Source organism: Hypanus sabinus, chromosome 10 (genome assembly GCF_030144855.1).
Source record: "Hypanus sabinus isolate sHypSab1 chromosome 10, sHypSab1.hap1, whole genome shotgun sequence".
NCBI lineage: Eukaryota > Metazoa > Chordata > Chondrichthyes > Myliobatiformes > Dasyatidae > Hypanus > Hypanus sabinus.
The window spans coordinates 108,074,785-108,093,473 of record NC_082715.1 but is presented as its reverse complement, the minus strand read 5'-3'; the positions used below and the strand labels follow the sequence as shown (position 1 = coordinate 108,093,473).

At 43.6% G+C, this 18,689-nt stretch overlaps 1 protein-coding gene across 1 annotated transcript in view; it reads left to right on the top strand.

Annotated features, from left to right (window-relative positions):
- The window catches only part of LOC132401346 (dynein axonemal heavy chain 6-like), a 545,526-nt gene that overhangs the window by 370,572 nt on the left and 156,265 nt on the right, over window positions 1–18,689 (top strand). Inside the window, exons 61-64 of the mRNA XM_059983475.1 lie at window positions 2,049–2,174; window positions 5,509–5,603; window positions 10,118–10,277; window positions 10,629–10,760. Coding sequence (XP_059839458.1) covers window positions 2,049–2,174; window positions 5,509–5,603; window positions 10,118–10,277; window positions 10,629–10,760 — 513 coding nt within the window. The remainder of the gene's footprint in view (window positions 1–2,048; window positions 2,175–5,508; window positions 5,604–10,117; window positions 10,278–10,628; window positions 10,761–18,689) is intronic.

Below are 18,689 nucleotides of genomic sequence, written 5' to 3'. Positions count from 1 at the left end.
AGCAATGGCTGGTGTTTCTGGGAGAAAGTGCAAGAAAGATACATCCCAAAGATAAAGAAGTGTTCTGAAGGGAGGATGAAGCAACTGTGGCCTACAAAGGAAATCAATACAGCATAAAAACAAAAGGGAGGGAAAATAATATAGCAAAAATTAGTGGGAAGGTAGAAGATTAGGAAACTTTTAAAAAGCAATGGACGGCAACTAAATCACCATAAGGAGAGAAATGATTAATTATAAAGCTAAGCCAGACAATAATGTAAATGAAGGTAAAAAGAAATTTTTTTCAGATAGTAAAGGGTAAAAGAGAGATGAGAGTGGATATCAGATTGCTGGTGAATATGCCAGAGAGGTAGTAATGGGGGACAAAGAAATGGCGGAGGAACTTAATAAGTATTTTGTGTCAGTCTTCATGTTGGAAAACACTCACAGAATGCCAGAAATGAGAGAGTGTCAGGGGGCAGAAGTGAGTGTCATTGTTATTACTAAGGAGAGGGTGCTTGGGAAGCTGACAAGTCTGAAGGTAGATATGTCACCTGGACCAGAAGATCTACACCCCAGGGTTCTGAAAGAGGTAGCTGAAGAGATTGTGGAGGCATTAGTAATGATCCTTCAAAAAACATTGGATTCAGGAATGATTCCTGAGGTCTGGAAAATTACAAATATTACTCCACTCTTTAATAAGGGAGGGAGGCAGAAGAAAGGAAATTATAGGCTATTTAGCCTGACTTCAGTAGCTAAAAAGATGTTGGAGTCTGTTAAAGACTTGGGGTACTTGGAGGCAAATGGTAAAATAGCCCAAAGTCAGCATGATTTTCTAAAGGGGAAACATTGCTTGAAAAATCTGTGGGAATTCTTTGAAGATATATCAGGCAGGATGGACAAAGGAGAGGCAGTGGATGCTGTTTATTTGGATTTTCAGAAAGCCTTAGATTTGGTGCTGCATATGAGGCTTATTAACAAAATAAGAGCCTATGGTATTACAGGAGAGGTACTGGAATAGTTAGAAGATTGGCTGACTGGTAGGAGGCAAAGAGTGGGCATAAAGGGGGCCTTTTCTGGTTGGCTGCTGGTGACTAGCAGTGTTCCGCAGGGATTGGTGTTGAGACAGCTTCTTTTCATGTTGTATGTCAATGATTTAGAAGGAGGAATTGATGGCTTTGTGGCCAGGTTTGCACACAATATTAAAATAGGTGGAAGGGCAGTTAGTGTTGAGGAAGCAGGGTGTCTGCAGAAGGTCTTAGACAGAATGGGGAATGGGCAAATAAGTGGCAAATGGAATATATTATAAGGAAGTGCATAGCCATGCACTTTGGCAGAAGTCTCTCAAAAGCAGAGGTGCTTCATGACCAACTGTAATCCACAACCAGCACCTTTGTGTTTGCGACATTGAGGGAGAGGTTTTCTTGACACCACTGTGTCAGGGTGATGTCTTCTCCTCTGTAGGCTGCCTTGTTATTATTTGAGATTAGGCCAATCAATGTAGTATCAGAGATGAGGAAAAATTTATTTAGCTGCAAGGGAGTGAATTAGCAAAATTATTAGCCACAGATGGCTGTGCTTGCCATGTCATTGGGTATATTTAAGGCAGAGGTTGATAGGTTCTTGATTAATCAGGGTGTCAAAGGTTACAGGGAGAAGGCAGGGGAATGGGGTTGAGAGGGAAAATAAATCAGCATGATGGAATGGCGGAGTAGACTCGATGGGCTAAAAGGCCTAATTCTGCTCCTAGGTCTTATGGTCTAAATAATAACCATTTTGAAATTAATATTTTTGGTATAATGTGACCACATTGGCTGCCAAATGTGATTGAAGGGAATGTCCCTTTTGTGGACAATAATGGTGAAACATCAAGGACAATAATTTTTTGGACATTGGAGATGGACATTTCTGGACAGCTGTGATGTGATATGTCCTTGATTAACCATCATCACTTTGGATGCTTGTGTGCTCTGTTGACTGCTCATAACACAAAGTAGAAATTTATCTAAGTGACCCTCTCTGCAAAGAGCCACATACCGAGTGAACTGACTGATACCTGCTCTCTCCAGGAAGTTGAACAGTTAATGAAGAAACTTCAGGATGACACTGATGCTATGGAGGAGGTTCGAGCTATAGTCAAACAGGAGGAGGAGATTATGGCTGAGGAGACACAAGTTGTGCAGGAGTATGCCGAGGTAAGCAAATTATTCTATCCCATCCTTTCCCCATGCTTCATTGGCCTGAAATTTGCATGTCTATCTTGCATGTTGCTGGTAATTCAGTGATGTAATGTGGCTGTGGGTCTAGGCTTTTCTTGTGACATTTAATTAATTGATATTTCTCTGTGCACTTCAGTGGCAGCAATCGAATGTAGGATTGCGCCATCATACCTTTTCATAAATACAAGTTCCCAATCCTAGCAACACAACCAAAGTACAAAACTTTGGTTTATCTTCATTTGGAGTATAGTGTGCAGTTCTGGTTGCCACATTATAGGAAGGGTTTGGCTTTAGTGAGGGTGCAGTAGAGGTTCACCAGGAAGTTGTCTGGAATAAAGAGTGTTAGGTACTGTATAAGGAAAGGGCGGACAAAATTACATTGTTCTTTGTAGAACATTGTAGTCTGAGGTGAGACATGGCAGAAGCTTATACAATTTTGAGAGGTAGAAAAGGGTAGACAGTCAGAGTATTTTTCCCAAGGGTAGAAATGTTCAATACAAGAGGCCATAGCTTTAAGGTGAGAAGAGGATAATTTAAAGGAGGTGTGCAGAGCAAGCTTTTTTACAGAGAGCAGAACTGTCCAATTCAATGTGCTACAGATATCTTCTTGCTGTCTAAGTTCATCCTCCCTGCTAATCATGTAGCCAAAATTTGATTCATCAGTTTGACCTGGACCAGCAGAGTGCATCGTTGTGCTAAGAATAGGGAATTGTTCACCAGAAGTCAGGAAATTGATGCCCAAAGTCACTGGAGGATTACTGTGAAACATGTAAGATGTGACACCGATGAGTCCGTTGGCAATGAGCAGAGAAATCATGTTCTAGGTCTTCCTGCAGTGCCATTCAAACCAGTTCTGCTATACTACAAGAGCAAAGAGAATCAGGGACCAAATACAGTACTCCTACAGCCCCCTAAGGCAGTTCCAAAGCTTCAGTCAGTGCTAGCAATGTCCCAGCCTGTTTCAGCCCACTACTGGCCCAGAGTGAGTGAATTTCAGCCTATTTCAATCTGACACTGGCCCAGTGCTGATGTTCTAACCAACCTCAGCCTATCATTACCCAGTGCCAGTGAATCCCAGCCAGTTTCAGCCCACAACTAGCTCAGTGCCAGTGAACCCCAGTAATCTAAAGCCCACTAATGCTGCTCTGCCTTCTGAATGCAGTGCTTCAACTGAGACCCGCTTATGTCTTCAGCTACACATATGAAAGATTCTTAGACACTGTTGTAAAGATCAGAAGAACTTCCCCAGTACCTTTCCCTGTTCCTCAATCAGCATCATAAATGGATATAATTTAGTCATTTTCACTTTGCCATGTGTGGGAATCTGCCATGCAGAAATCACCTGTCATCATAATCAGAACCTAAATTCCAACTCCCAAGTCCTGACTGGAGTGCCCTGAGGTTGTGGAAGGTGCTCAAGATCTGTGAGCCCTGGACTAATCATGAACAGAGAATCATAGAACATGGAAATAGGCCTTTTAGCCCAACTGGTCAGTATTGACCAAGATAATCATCTAAGCTGTTTCCATTTGCCTGTGTTTGGCCCATATCCCTTTGAACCTTTCCTCTCCATGAACCTGTCCAACTGGCTTTTAAATTTTGTTAATGTTCCTGCCTCAACCACTTTCTCTAGCAGCTCATTCCATATACTGATTACTCTCTAGGTGAAGAAATTGTCCTTCCTGTTCAATCTCTCCCCTCCCACCTTAAACTTACGCCCACTAGTTCTTGATTTCCCCCATCCTGGGGAGGAGACTGCATGAGTTGATTCATTGATTTATACCAGTTCAAAGTTCAAAGGAAAGTTATTATCAAAGTACATACATGTCACCCTAAGATTCATTATCTTGGGAGCATCCAGAATGCTAAAAGAAATACAGTAAAATCAATGAAAAACTGCACACACCAAAGATGGACAAACAGCCAATGTGCAAAAGACCACAAGTTGTGCAAATACAAAACGAAAGAACAAAGCAATTATTTATAAATAAATAAATAAATAAATAGATAGATAGATAGATAGATAGATAGATAACATTGTGGCATTGAATGGTAGAATCCTTGAAAGTGATTTCATAGATGGAATATTTCAGTGTTAGGGTAAGCAAAGTTTTGCACTCTGGTTCAGAAGCCTGATGGTTGAGAGAAAATAACTCTTCCTGAACCTGGTGCGATGGGACCTAAGGCTCTTGTACCTCCTTCCTTTTGGCAGCAGCAAGAAGAGAGCATGATGTGGGTGATGAGGGTCCCTGATAAAGGATGCCACTTTCCTGCGACAGTGTTTCGTGAAGATGTGCTTAATGGTGCAGAAGGCTTTACTATGATGGACAGAGCTGTATCCATTACTTTTTATAGGGTTTTCCATTCCAGGGTATGGTGTTTGCACACCAGGCTATGATGCAAACAGTCAGTATACTCTTTTCTGAGTATGTCAAAGTTTGTCAAGGCTTTGAATGGATTGCTAATCTTCACAAACTTCTAAGAAAGTAGAGTTGCTGCCATGCCTTCTTTAGATAGTTCGATACTTTATTGATCCCAAAGAAGTTTACAGTGTCATAGTAGCATTACAACTGCACAGATATACAAATATTAGACGAGAAGTATGAAAGAATTAAAAATAAGTTACTTCAAACAGTCTAACAGGAGGAGGTCATCACTTCACTGGCTATAGGTTGACTCATTATTCAGCCTAATAACCTCATATAGCACTCTTTGCAGCAGCACAGTTGTCTTAGCTTATTACTAAAAGTGCTTCTCTGTTCTGATAAGGTGGCATACAGAGGATGAGAAACATTGTCCAGAATTCCCAGGATTTTCTGCAGGGTTCTTTGCTGTACTGCAGCCTCCACTGTGTCCAGTTTGACTCCTATAACAGAGCCAGCCTTTCTAATCAGTTTATTGAGCTTGTTAGCATCACCGGTGTTGATGCCTTTGCCCCAAAGGCCACTGCATAGAAAATTGTACTGGCAACAACAGTCTGGTAGAACATGTGAAGGAGAGGCCTGCAGACTCCAAAGGACCTCAGTCTCCTCGGGAAGTTCGAGTGACTCTGGCCTTTCTTGTACACAGCCCTCTAAGTTGGTGATCCAGGTAGGGAAGGGAGCTAAGCACATAGCCTTGAGGTACACCTGTGCTAATGTTGTTGCCAATTCAAACTGACTGTGGTCTGCAAGTGAGGAAATTGAGGATCCAGTTGCACAAGGAGGTATTGAGTCCTAAGTCTTAGAGCTTATTGATTAGTTTGGAGGGTGTTGAGTGCAGAGCTGTAATCCTGAGGTAAGCATTGTTTTGCTCCTTCGTTGATCTGCAGCAGGCAACCAGTGAGCTGAAAAATGTTCTTCCTGTCCTGGGCCAGGCCGTGAGTGCACTCCAAGCACTGGACAAGAGCGACATTTCGGAGATCAGGTGCGTCACACCAAACTCTACCATTGTCCACGTCGGGTGGAACCTCGGTATACCAAACCTTGAAACAGTTTAATGTGAGGAATAACAATACTTCACTTCAAGTGGAATGGTTTTAAAGTAAGAGCAGACATCTGAAGAGTATGCACACAAATGGTTGAGCATGAAGAATAGGTTGTTGAAGGTACAGTTAGGAGGAGTTGAGTTTAGGCAGTCAAATGTAAAGGAAAAGTGGCAGGACCATTGAAAGCAGTGATGTGCAGAGATCTTGTGGTACAAGTCCGTAGCTCCTTGAAAATGAGTACATCAGTACAGTAGATAGAGTGGTAAAGAAGGTATATGGCATACAAAAGAAAATTTGCAGATGCTGGAAATCCAAGCAACACACACAAAATGCTGGAGGAACTCAGCAGGCCAGGCAGCATCAATGGAAAAGCCGACGTTTCGGGCTGAAACCCTTCAGCAGGAGTGGAGAAAAAATGCTGAGGAGTAGATTTGAAAGGTTGGGGGAGGGGAAAGAGAAATGTCAGGCGACAGGTGAAACTTGGAGGAGCAGGTGGTACAGATCAGTACCAAGGCATATGATTTAGTGGCCATTACAGAAACCTGGTTGCAAGGTGGGAATGACTGGGAATGAAATATCCAAGGGTATCAGGAAATACAGAAAGATAGGCAGGAAGACAGAGGAGGTGAGGTGGCGCTCTTGATTAGGGGTGAGATCAGGGCGATTGTGAGAGACCATATAAGATCTACGGAGCAGAATGTTGAGTCCATCTGGATAGAGATTAAGAATAGTAAAGGGAAAAAAATCACTGATGGGTGTTGTCTATAGGCTACCTAATAAAAATATTGCAGTGGCAGAGACGATTAACCAAGAAATAACTGAGGCTTGTAAGAACGGAACGGCAGTTGTCATGGGGAATTTTAACTTCCACGTAGATTGGGTGGATTGGGTTGGTCAGGGAAGTCTTGGGGAGGACTTCATAGAATGCATCTGTGATGGCTTTCTTGAGCAGTATGTTAGTGAACCTACAAGGGAAAATGGTATCTTAGATCTAGTCCTGTGCTATGAGACAGGTAAGATTAACGATCTTGTAGTCAGGGATTCTCTTGGAAAGAGTGATCATAGGATGATTGAATTTTGCTTTCAGATGGAGGATGAAATAGTTAGATCTAAAACTAGTGTATTATGCTTGAACAAGAGAGACTACAACGGGATGAGGGAGAAGTTGGCTAATGTGGATTGGGAGCACAGGATATTTGGTAGGACAGTTGAGGAACAGTGGAATAGTTTCAGAGATTTTTCTCAGTGTTCAACAGAAGTATATTCCAGTCAAAAGCAAGGACAGTAAGTGTGGGGAGAGCCAGCCTTGGATAACTAAGGAAATAAAAGATAGTATCAAATTAAAAGCTCATGTGTACAAAGTCGCAAAGAGTAGTGGGAGACTGGAGGATTGGGAAAACTTTAAAAAGCAACAGAGAACAACTAAACAAGAAATAAGGAAAGGGAAGATAGAGTATGAAAGTAAATTAACACAAAATATAAAAACAGATAGCAAAAGTTTTTATAAATATATAAAGCGGAAGAGGGTAGCTAAAGTCAACGTAGGTCCCTTGGAAGACGAGAAGGGGAAATTGATATTGGGTGATAAGGAAATGGCTGAGGCATTGAACATCTATTTTGTGTCGGTCTTCACGGTTGAGGACATGTCTAATATGCCAAAGAAGGATGTTCTGGATGAAATGGGAGGCAAGGACCTCGATAACTTCTAAAGAGACAGTGATAAGCAAACTAGAGGGCTAGAAGGTAGATAAGTCCCCTGGTCCTGATGGGATGCATGCCAGGGTGCTGAAGGAATCGGCGGAAGTTATAGTAGACGCGTTGGTAATCATTTATCAAAACTCTCTAGACTCTGGGCAGATCCCGGCGGACTGGAAGACAGCAAATGTCATGCCACTTTTTTAAAAGGATGTAGGCAAAAGACAGGCAACTATAGGCCAGTTAGCTTAACATCTATAGTCAGGAAAATGCTTGAAGCTGTCATTAAGGAAGAAACAGCGAAACATTTAGAAAGAAGTGGTTCCATTAGACAGACACATCATGGATTCAGAAAGGGCAGGTCCTGTTTGACAAACTTACTGGAATTCTTTGAGGACATAATGAGTGCAGTGTATAGAGGGGAAGAGGTGGATGTCGTATACTTGGATTTCCAGAAGGTGTTCGATAATATGCCGCCCAAGAGACTTATAAATAAGATACGGACGCATGGAGTCAGAGAAAGTGTATTGGCATGGATAGTGGATTGGTTAACCAATAGAAGGCAGAGAGTTGGTATAAATGGGTGTTTCTCCAGTTGGCAGTCTGTGGTGAGTGGGGTACCCCAGGGGTCAGTGCTGGGCAGTGCTTTACCATTTACATTGATGATTTGAAAGAGGGGACTGAGTGTTGTGTGGCAAAATTTGTTGATGTCACTAAACTGAGTGGAAAAGCAAATTGTACAGAGGATGTGGAGAATCTGCAGAGGGATTTAGATAGATTAAGTGAGTGGGCCAGGGTCTGGCAGGTGGAATACAATGTTGGTAAATGCAAGATCATCCACTTTGGAAGGAATAATAGAAGAGCAGATTATTATTTAAATGGTTAAAGATTGTAGCATGCTGTTGTGTAGAGGGACTTGAGAGTGCTTGTGCATGAATCGCAAAAAGTTGGCTTGCAGGTACAGTAGGTTAATAAGAAGGGCTTCATTGCTAGAGGGATTGAATTCAAGAGCAGGGAGGTCATGCTGCAACTATACAGGGTACTGGTGAGGACGCACCTGGAGTACTGCGTGCAGTTCTGGTCTTCGTACTTGAGGAAGGATATACTGGCTTTGGAGGCAGTGCAGAGGAGGTTCGTCAGGTTGATTCCAGGGATGAAGGAGTTAACCTACGAGGAGAGATTGAGTCACCTGGGACTACACTCTCTGGAGTTCAGAAGAATGAGAAGGTATGAACATGGCCCTCCTCTCAGCAAAAACGATTCCACAAGTCTGTGAATGTACCAAGGATGGTAGAGCAAATGCTCTCCTGTGCTGCAGAATTCTGCAATTCAACCAGTTCAACACTGGAAACCTGAGCAACACACACAAAATGCTGGTGGAATGCAGCAGGCCAGGCAGCATTTATAGGAAAAAGACATATCGGAATGGGAATGGGACGTGGAATTAAAATGCGTAGCCACTGGGAGATCCTGCTTTCTCTGGCAGACAGAGCGTAGGTGTTCAGCGAAATGGTCTCCCAATCTGCATCGGGTCTCACCAATATATAGAAGGCTGCACTGGATGCAGTATATCACACCAGCCAACTCACAGGTGAAGTGTCACCTCACCTGGAAGAACTGTCTGGAGCCCTGAATGGTGGTGAGGGAGGAAGTATAAGGGCAGGTGTAGCACTTGTTCCACTTACAAGGATAAGTGCCAGGAGGGAGATCAGTGGGAAGGGATGGGGAGGGCGAATGGACAAGGGAGTCGCGTAGCGATCCCTGCAGAAAGCAGAAAGACGGGGAGGGAAAGATGTGCTTGGTAGTGGGATTCCGTTGGAGGTGGCATTTTAATTCCACGTCCCATTCCCATTCTGATATGTCTATCCATAGCCTCCTCTAGTGTCAAGGTGAAGCCACACTCAGGTTGGAAGAACAACACCTTATATATCAGCTGGGTAGCCTACAACCTGATGGCATGAACATTGATTTCTCTAACTTCTGTTAATGTCTCTCCTCCCCTTCTTACCCCATCCCTTATTTATTTATTTATTCCCCCCTCCTTTTTTGCTCTCCCTGTCCATCACTCTTTGCCTGTTCTCCATCTCCCTCTAGTGCTCCCCTCCCCCTTACCTTCTCCCTAGGCCTCCTGTTCCATGATCCTTACCCTTCTCCAGCTCTGTATCCCTTTTCCCAATCACCTTTTCAGCTCTTAGTTTCACCCCACCCCTCCTGTCTTCTATCATTTCACATTTTCCCCTCCCCCTCCTACTTTCAAAACTCTTACTATCTTTTCTTTCCGTTTGTCCTGACGAAGGGTCTCAGCCCGAAACGTCGACAGTACTTCTTCCTATAGATGCTGCCTGGCCTGCTGTGTTCCACCAGCATTTTGTGTGTGTTGCTTGAATTTACAGCATCTGTAGATTTCCTCGTGTTTGTGACAGGAAACCTGAGCAGCTTTGTCAGCTAGACCTTGGCAGTCATTGGTGGGGACTGGCTAATCTGGGAATAAGGGGTTTCCTCTTTATTTGCTCAACTGGATCCCTCCAAAGCACCGCAATAACCACGCTCTCCCACGCCCTCTGTCACTGTATCATTACTGATGTTAATCCACCTTCTCAAACTGTTCCTCAGTAAACACCCCTGCCCCGACACATTGCTCCCTGAACTGCTGATGAAGATCCAGTTCTTTTCCCATCATCTAGTAACTCTGTCAGTGTGCTTGTCCCAGTATGACCACAATTGTTTGACATTGCTGACCCTATTGTCATGTGTGCAGGGTTTACAACAGCCCACCCACCCTGGTCCTGACTGTAATGAATGCTGTGTGTGTGCTGCTGCAGAAGCCACCCCAGTGGGCAACAGCTAAATTACTGCTCAGTGACCCCTCCTTCCTGAAGCACCTGCTCAGCCTAGACAAGGACAAAATACCTGAGAAGGTGAGATTCATTCATTCTCTTTCCACCCCTCCCCATCTCTCCCCTCTCCTCTCCCCCTCTCTATCTCCTGTCCCCAAACCCCCTCTCCCCCTCTTCCCCTCCACCTCCCCCTCACCCCTCTCACCCCTCCCCTCTCCTCCTTTCCCCCTCCCCCTCCCCTCTCCCCCTCCCCTCTCCCCCTCCCCCTCCCCTTCTACATCCTTCCCCGCTCTCCCCCCTTTCATATTCTGTTCCCTCCCTTCCTGCATATTCACTCACTCCTAAGTTGAGTTCTCTCTCTCTTTCTCACACACATGCACTGTCCTGAACCACTATTATATATAATGTGAAACTTCACTTTCCACTTTCCAGGTCTTCTTGAAATTAAAAACTTACTCGAAGCAGCCTGATTTCAGCCCTGAGCGAGTGGGTAATGTTTCGACTGCCTGCCGCTCCCTCTGCCAGTGGGTGCTGGCGCTGGAACATTATCATGAAGTCCGCAAGGTAGGGGCTGTGAATGATTGCTCATACTTCCTGTTTTCTGTGGGATTGGGAACTCCTCGGTGACAATGTCACCTTGTCCTCAATACTTCACATTGTACTGCCAACTCGTGCAGGTGATGCTGAGGGCACCACATGTTCATTCCAGGAGGGTCAGTGTATACAGGACGAGAAGGTTTGATGGCTGGAGGGAGGGTACGCTATACCTCCAGATTTAAAAGGATGCTGCCAGGTCCATGGGTCTGCGCTATGGGAGAGGTCAGCCAAACTAGGTCTTTATTCCTTGGAATGTAAGAAATGAAGGGCAACTTTATATAAGTATAGGTGTATTTAAATTAAGACGGGTATAAGAAGGGTGGGTGGTAACAATTTTTTCCCCAAGGCAAGGGAGTCCAAATCTAGGGGACATAGATTCACAGTGAGAAGGGAAAGATTTAAGAGGGACATGAAGGGCAACTTTTTCATGCAGAGGGTAATTATATGGAACAAGCTGCCTGAGGAAATGTTTGTATCTGTTAGCATTTAAGGAGGTACATGGATGGGAAGGGCTTAGTGCGATGTGGGCCGAGAGCAGGAAATTGGAACTACCTGGATGCGTTTTGTAGTGGGCATTGACTGGTAGGGCCAAAGGGCCTGTATCCATGCTGTGTTGCCTAATGACTCCATTATTTACAAATATTTGGGCAATATCTCACAGGAAACAAAATAGCATGGATAATAAGGGCTGTTGGGAATAATACCAATGTTCCAAACACAAAGTGGTAACCTCCATAAATTCTGTGCAGCTTTAGGATGACCCTCTTGTAATGAAGGCATGGTCTGTGCTTGATTCCAGCACCTCCACTACTAGCCAATATTCGATCTCATAACAAATGGGGTTCACAAGCTATCAAAAAGAGAAGCCCCGGAAGCAATTTGGAAAGTGCAGAATGTATACATCCCAAAAAGGAAGAAGTATTCTAAAGGCAAAATGACACAACTATGGCCAACAAGAGAAGTTAAAGCCAGCATAAAAGCCAAAGAGAGGGATGGGAACAAGAGTGCCAGACAGACAGCAGAGAGGTTGTTGAGTCAGATGTTGTTAAGACGTCAGAAAAGGCAGGAATCAAAAGGCTGAGTATACTGGGACTAATGTTCTGCATTGTGCATATTTCAATGCAAGAAGTATTGCAGGAAAGGCAAATGAGCTCAGGGCATGGTTCAACACATGGAATTATGATATTGTCAGGGTTCCATTGTTTTAAACATGACAGAGTGGGAGGGGTTAAAGGTTGTTGGTTGGTCTTACTAATCAGGGAAGATGTCATGGACTAGTCAGGAAAGAGTGGAGAACTCGCCTTGTGAGGCTTTATGGGTGGAAATGAGAAATAAGGAAGTATGACCCACATTGACTATATTATACACCACCCAATTTGCAAGATTTAGAGGAACAAATTTGTAGACAGATCACAGACTATTGCAAGAAACATAAGATTGTAATAGTAGGTGATTTTAACTTTCTACACAGTGATGTGAACTTCCATACTGTAAAAGGACTGGATGGGATGGAGGTTGTCAGATGTGTTCGGGAAAGGTTCCTTAATCTGTACATTGTTACGAACCCCGTAACTGGGTCACTTAGCAGCAAAAATGGAGAGGTCTGTTGAAGCCTGATGATACAATTTTTAACAGTATTTATTAGTAAAAATACACAAAAATAATATCAATACAAACATACAGATAATACAAGTTGTCAATACTAAATCTAAAAGTGCGGGTACAATAATAATCAATAAGAAATAAGCTCTATCATTGTCTAGGGGATAACTGTATTGTCCGATGGAAATATAAAAGTCACTCAGTTCATGCAGGCTGCAGCCTTTTGTTGGAGAGAGAGAGATTTTTAGAAACTTGCCGGCTTTATTTTTTATGATTTTGATCCTTCGGAGTCTCGTTGGTGTGGCCGTTCACTTGTGGCCTCTCCTTTAGCTAAAGCCGTTCTTCCGTGGTGAGGCCGCCAACCCAGGCAAGGGAAGGACGCACATGAGCCCCCCACCAGCTGTTGCTATTAAATACTGTCACGGGATTTCTAGCGTTTCTCCTGGTGCGTCTGAAGGGGTTGTTCCCCAGACCCTCTTTTATCCTTACTCATGGGGTCTCAGATGTCAATCAGGTTGGGATGATGCAATCCCTCAACCAGTCCACTCTGGTCGTCCCCTGAGGGGCTTCAATGAATAGTACAGTACTCAATAAACAATTCCGTCTCCAAGAGACAATAGCCGTTATCAGGGGGTTTTGTTTTGCTGAGGCCAGGACACATTCCAAACCTTGTGGATTCTGCGTGTCTCTCTCTCACTTCCTGGGTCCCAGACCCGAATTAATATCGATCTTGCGATTCTCAAAAAGGAGGGGGCGACTTTGTACCCTTCGGCCCCTCAGAGTTGTGGCATGTTTGTAACACCCCCTTCCTTCAAAGATTTTTACCATCGGTAAAAATGAATTAATACAGCACCTTACAGGATTTTAGAATCTAACACAATACAGAAGAGTTTTTTTTTTCACTACAGAGTAATACAGTTATACATTCAATTCAGCATCTAAACAGTTAACGATTACATTGTCACTTCCTTTAATATCTTAACATCTTGTACCTTATTAAATTCTTGTAGCATCAGACTCCAATTTAATAATGACCTATTTTTATTCTTTTTCTTCAACAAACAAAAACTAAAGAGTTGTGATCTTAGCTTACGTGTATATTACAAAAGTTCATGCAAATACTAATCTTTATTTTACTTTCAAACATAACAGTCAATCTTCCATGGGGGTTGTCTTTATTATTCACATGCTTTGTCAAAATCCCTAAAAACCGGATCCTGCTATTTAAAATGGCATCCCATCAACCCTCGCCCCGTTTCCAGTTAATTCCCACGTGGTTAACTTGTATCCTAGTGTGGAATAGGCTTTCGCATGCTCCTTTCATAGGAGTTATTTTATCAACAATGTGTTCCAAACTTAGACCATTTTCTGAATTTCTACACAATTCTTTAATTTTAAGCACATCATTAGTTTTATCTTCAGGACCCTTCATTCTATTAGTTTTCAGTTTAAGATCTGCAAGCGATCCCTCTTTGTCCAAACAGCATTTCAAATTCTGCCTCTTCACAGCACACTCTTGAATAACGTTAGCGCGTGGGGCACCTTTACATTCCAAATCAACCTGTAATTGATTCGCAGGCACCGCGGTATCAAGCCATTGTCTCTGCAGCCTGGTTGCTGCTTCTGACACCAATCCAGATTTTAAATTTTCTTCATTCAATTTAGGAACTGCACTTTTCCCTTCTCCTTCAATAATAAGATTCACATCACCACCTTTTATCTCCTCACTAACTTTTAACACACCTTCGAACACAAACAACTGGGAATTCTCACTTCCCACTATTACCAAGGTTAACCCTTTCTTCACTGAACCAAGTCCATCTGACCCACAAGGACTGCATTCCTTTTCAACTGAATCAAATACCTCAGACTTTTTCTGAGCTCCATTACTAGGTTCAGTACCACGTGTATCCACATCTTGAACACACTCAAACGGGACATCTGCCTCTTCCAGGCTTTCAATACCCGTACCCTTTTCAAATTCTAAGTTCCCCTGATCCTCCCAGTTCCTTTCTGGGCAACTCCATTCCGGAGTAAACTCAACCCCACGGGCTGAAACAACCTCATCTGCCAACCCAGCAGACTCCTTCAACATAATGGCATCCTTTTCATCTAGGACTGCCCTCATTTCATTATCGGGAACACCTTTAGAATTTTCAAGTTCTTCAAACAGTTCTGCCAAACCAGACAGATCAACCATGTCCAACCCTGGACCTTTTAACAGCTCTATCTGTTTCTCATCTTTACTTCGTGCCTCTGTAAATTTCCTCCTGGCTAAGGGCAGGACTACCTCCCCCTTACTCTCTTTCACTTTCCTATTCTCTGTTTTACCTCCCTCTAAACCCTCTTGGTACAGGGTCAGTAAAAACGTCTCGGCCAAATCGATACTGGCCTGATTTAAACTGGTCTCGTTCTCAGCTGCCTTTCTCGACATGCTGCGAGTGGTTGCGCATGCGGGATAGATCTTGGAATCTAGGGGCGGGACCTCAACACTTACAGGCTGGCTCGTCAGCTCCATGGCCGACCAAACATCACCACCAGCTAAATCGTTACCCAAAAGGATGTCTACGTCAGTTCTCAGGAATTCTGATCGCAGTCCAGATACCAGCTCACAATTTATAATGATCCTATGCAAGGGCACCGCTTCTGTCCCTTTTCCTATGCCTCTCAAAGCTACCTCTCCAGTCTTGTGACCAAAATCCAGTACCTTACTGCTAATCAATGACAGCTCAGCTCCCGTGTCTCTCCAGATCTGCACTGGAACTGGTGTGTCTCCCTCTCTCACAGACACGGTTCCTTCTGAAATACATTTCTCAGACCCTTCTCGTACTCTTGTCTACCTGGGGCTCTCTCGTCAATTTACTGATCACCACAACACATCCTGTAAGGACTGCTGCTTTCCCTTTTCCTACCTCCTTCCTCTGAGCAAGGCACTTAGATGCAATATGACCCACCTTTCCACAATTAAAACAGGTCAAGCCAGGACCTCTCCTGCCGTCTTGCCTCTCCTCCTCAATTTTACCACTAGCTCCCGGCGGGATCTCTGCCTCAGCCAGTGGGCTTTCTCTACCGTTCCCACGGTTTCTCTGGTAACTTTTATTCGAGGAAAATTTTGTCTTGTGGATTAGGGCATATTCATCTGCGAACCTAGCAAATTCTGAGATGGACTTATTCGGCTTCTCATTCAAATGCATCCGGATATCATCCGAAACACAACCTTTAAATTCCTCAATCAGAATTAACTCCCTGAGATGCCAAAAATCTTCTTCCACTATTTCTGCTGTACACCAACGATCCAAGAGCACACCCTTCTCGTAGGCAAACTCTGTATACGTCCGATTCCACCCTTTCTTTAAATTTCTGAACTTTTGACTATAGGCCTCAGGTACCAATTCGTAGGTCTGAAGAATGGCCTCCTTTACTTTCTCATAATTCTCAGACTCCTCCTCCTCCATGGACAATGCCGCATATGCCCGTTGTGCCTTCCCTTTTAACACACTTTGTAACAACGCCACCCATTGCTCTTTGGGCCACTTCTGACTCACTGCCACCTTTACAAAATGCAAGAAATAACTATCAACATCCGTCTCCTCGAACGGAGGTACTAACCTAAACTCCTGACTAACATTAAACCGCTCCTCTCAGTCTGACCCTTGAGCTCTTCGCTCTTGCCTTAACTTCTCCATGTCCCAGTCATGTTGCCTCTGTTTCTCTTTCTCCTCATACTCCCTTTCCTTCTCGGCTCTCTCCCTTTCCTTCTCCTTTTCGGCCCTTTCCTCCTTTTCAGCTGCTTCCAGCTGTTTTAACTTAATTTCATGTTCCAACCTTAATTTCTCCAACTCTAACTGAGCCGTCCCACTAGCTGGTGCCTTTTCAGGGATATTTTCCAATACCTCAGCCAAAAACACATTCTTCACAATATAATACTGAGTTATGGCCCTCCACACCTCCCACTTTTTCATCGACAACCTCACTTCTGCGAGATTTAGTCCTTTCGCAATATTTATCAAGTCTGACTTTGTGGCCGCCTCTAGCGTCTCCAGAGTCGGGTTTTCTATAAATTCATCCACGTCCATCTTTGCTGGTTTCCCGTCTGGCTACCCACGTACCAGATTCAAGTTTGGACTCAAAGGCTCGATTCACTGGCCCTCCAATTTGGTATCAAATCTCGAGATGAGACCCCACTTTGTTATGAACCCCGTAACTGGGTCACTTACCAGTAAAAATGGAGAGGTCCATTGAAGCCTGATGATAGGATTTTTAATAGTATTTATTAGTAAAAATACACAAAAATAATATCAATACAAACATACAGATAATACAAGTTGTCAATACTAAATCTAAAAGTGCGGGTATAATAATAATCAATAAGAAATAAGCTCTATCATTGTCTAGGGGATAAATGTATTGTCCGATGGAAATATAAAAGTCACTCAGTTCATGCAGGCTGCAGCCTTTTGTTGGAGAGAGAGAGATTTTTAGAAACTTGCCGGCTTTCCTTTTTATGATTTTGATCCGTCGGAGTCTCGTTGGTGTGGCCATTCACTTGTGTTCTCTCCTTTAGCTAAAGCCTTTCTTCCGTGGTGAGCCCACCAACCCAGGCAAGGGAAGGACGCACGCGAGCCCCCCACCGGCTGTCGCTATTAAACGCTGTCAAGGGATTTCTAGCGTTTCTCCTGGTGCATCTGAAGGGGTTGTTCCCCAGACCCTCTTTTATCCTTACTCACGGGGTCTCAGATGTCAATCAGGTTGGGATGATGCAATCCCTCAACCAGCCCACTCTGGTCATCCCCTGAGGGGCTTCAATGAATAGTACAGTACTCAATACATAATTCCGTCTCCAAGAGACAATAGCCGTTATCAGGGTTTTTTGTTTTGCTGAGGCCAGGACACATTCCAAACCTTGTGGATTCTGCGTGTCTCTCTCTCACTTCCTGGGTCCCAGACCCGAATTAATATCGATCTTGCGATTCTCAAAAAGGAGGGGGCGACTTTGTACCTTCGGCCCCTCAGACTTGTGGCATGTTCGTAACAACATATACTGTAAGTCCCGACAAGAATGTACAATACTTGATCTCCTATTAGGAATGAGATAGGCCAGCTGACAAAAATTTGTACAGGGGACACTTTGCATCTAGTGGTCATAACGCTATTAGTTTCAAGGTAGTTATGGAAAAAATTAAGTCTGGTCCTCAGTTGAGAGTCTTGAGGAGTATAAAAAATGCAAGAGACCACTTAAGAAGGAAATTTAGAGGGCTAAAAGAAGGCATGAGGTTGCCCTAGCAGACAAGGTGAAGGAGAATTCTGGAGATAAGTAAAGTGTAAAAGGATTGCAAGGGACAAAGTTGCTCTTCTGGAAGATTAGAATGGTAATCTATGTGTGGCGCCAAAAGAGTTGGGGAAATTTTTTAATGGATTTGTTGCATCGGTATTTGCTCAGGACATGGATACAGAGCCTATAGAAGTGAGGCTAAGCAGCAGGAAGTTCATGTACCCTATACAGATTACAGGGGAGGAGGTGTTTGCTGTCTTAAGGCAAATTAAGGTCAACAAGTCCCCAGAGCCTGAAAAGGTGTTCCCCCAGATCTTGTGGAAGGCAAGTACAGAAATAGCAGGAGTCCCTGCAGAGATATTTAAATCATTCTAAACGACAAGCGAGGCACCAGATGATTGGAGGATTGCTAACATTGTTCCGCTATTTAAGAAAGGCTCTAAGAATAAACCAAGAAATTATAGGCCAGTGAACCTAACATCAGCGGTGGGAAAGTTATTGGAAGGTTTTCTAAGGGACAGTATATATAAGGGTTTGGATAGACTGATTAGGAATAGTCGCATGGCTTTGTGTGCAAAAGGTCATGTCTAATCAATCTTATAGAGGTTTTTGAGCAAGTTACCAGGAGAGTTAATGAAGGCAAGGCAGTGGATGTTGTCTACATAGACTTTAGCAAGTATTTGACAAGGTCCTGCATGTGAGGGTGGTCAAGAATGTTCAGTTGCTTGACATTCAAGATGAGGTAGTAAATTGGATTAGACCTTGACTTTGCAAGAGAGGCCAGAGAATGGAAGCAGATGGTTGCCTCACTGACTGGAGGCCTGTGACTAGTGGAGTGCTACAGGGTTGGGTGCTGGGTCCATTGCTGTTTGTCATCTATATTGATGATCTGGATAATAATGTGGTCAACTGGATCATCAAATTTGCAGATGACACCAAGATTGGGGGTGTAGTGGACAGTGAGGAAGACTATCAAAGCTTGCAGTGGGATCTGGACCAGCTGGAAAAATGGCTGAAAAATA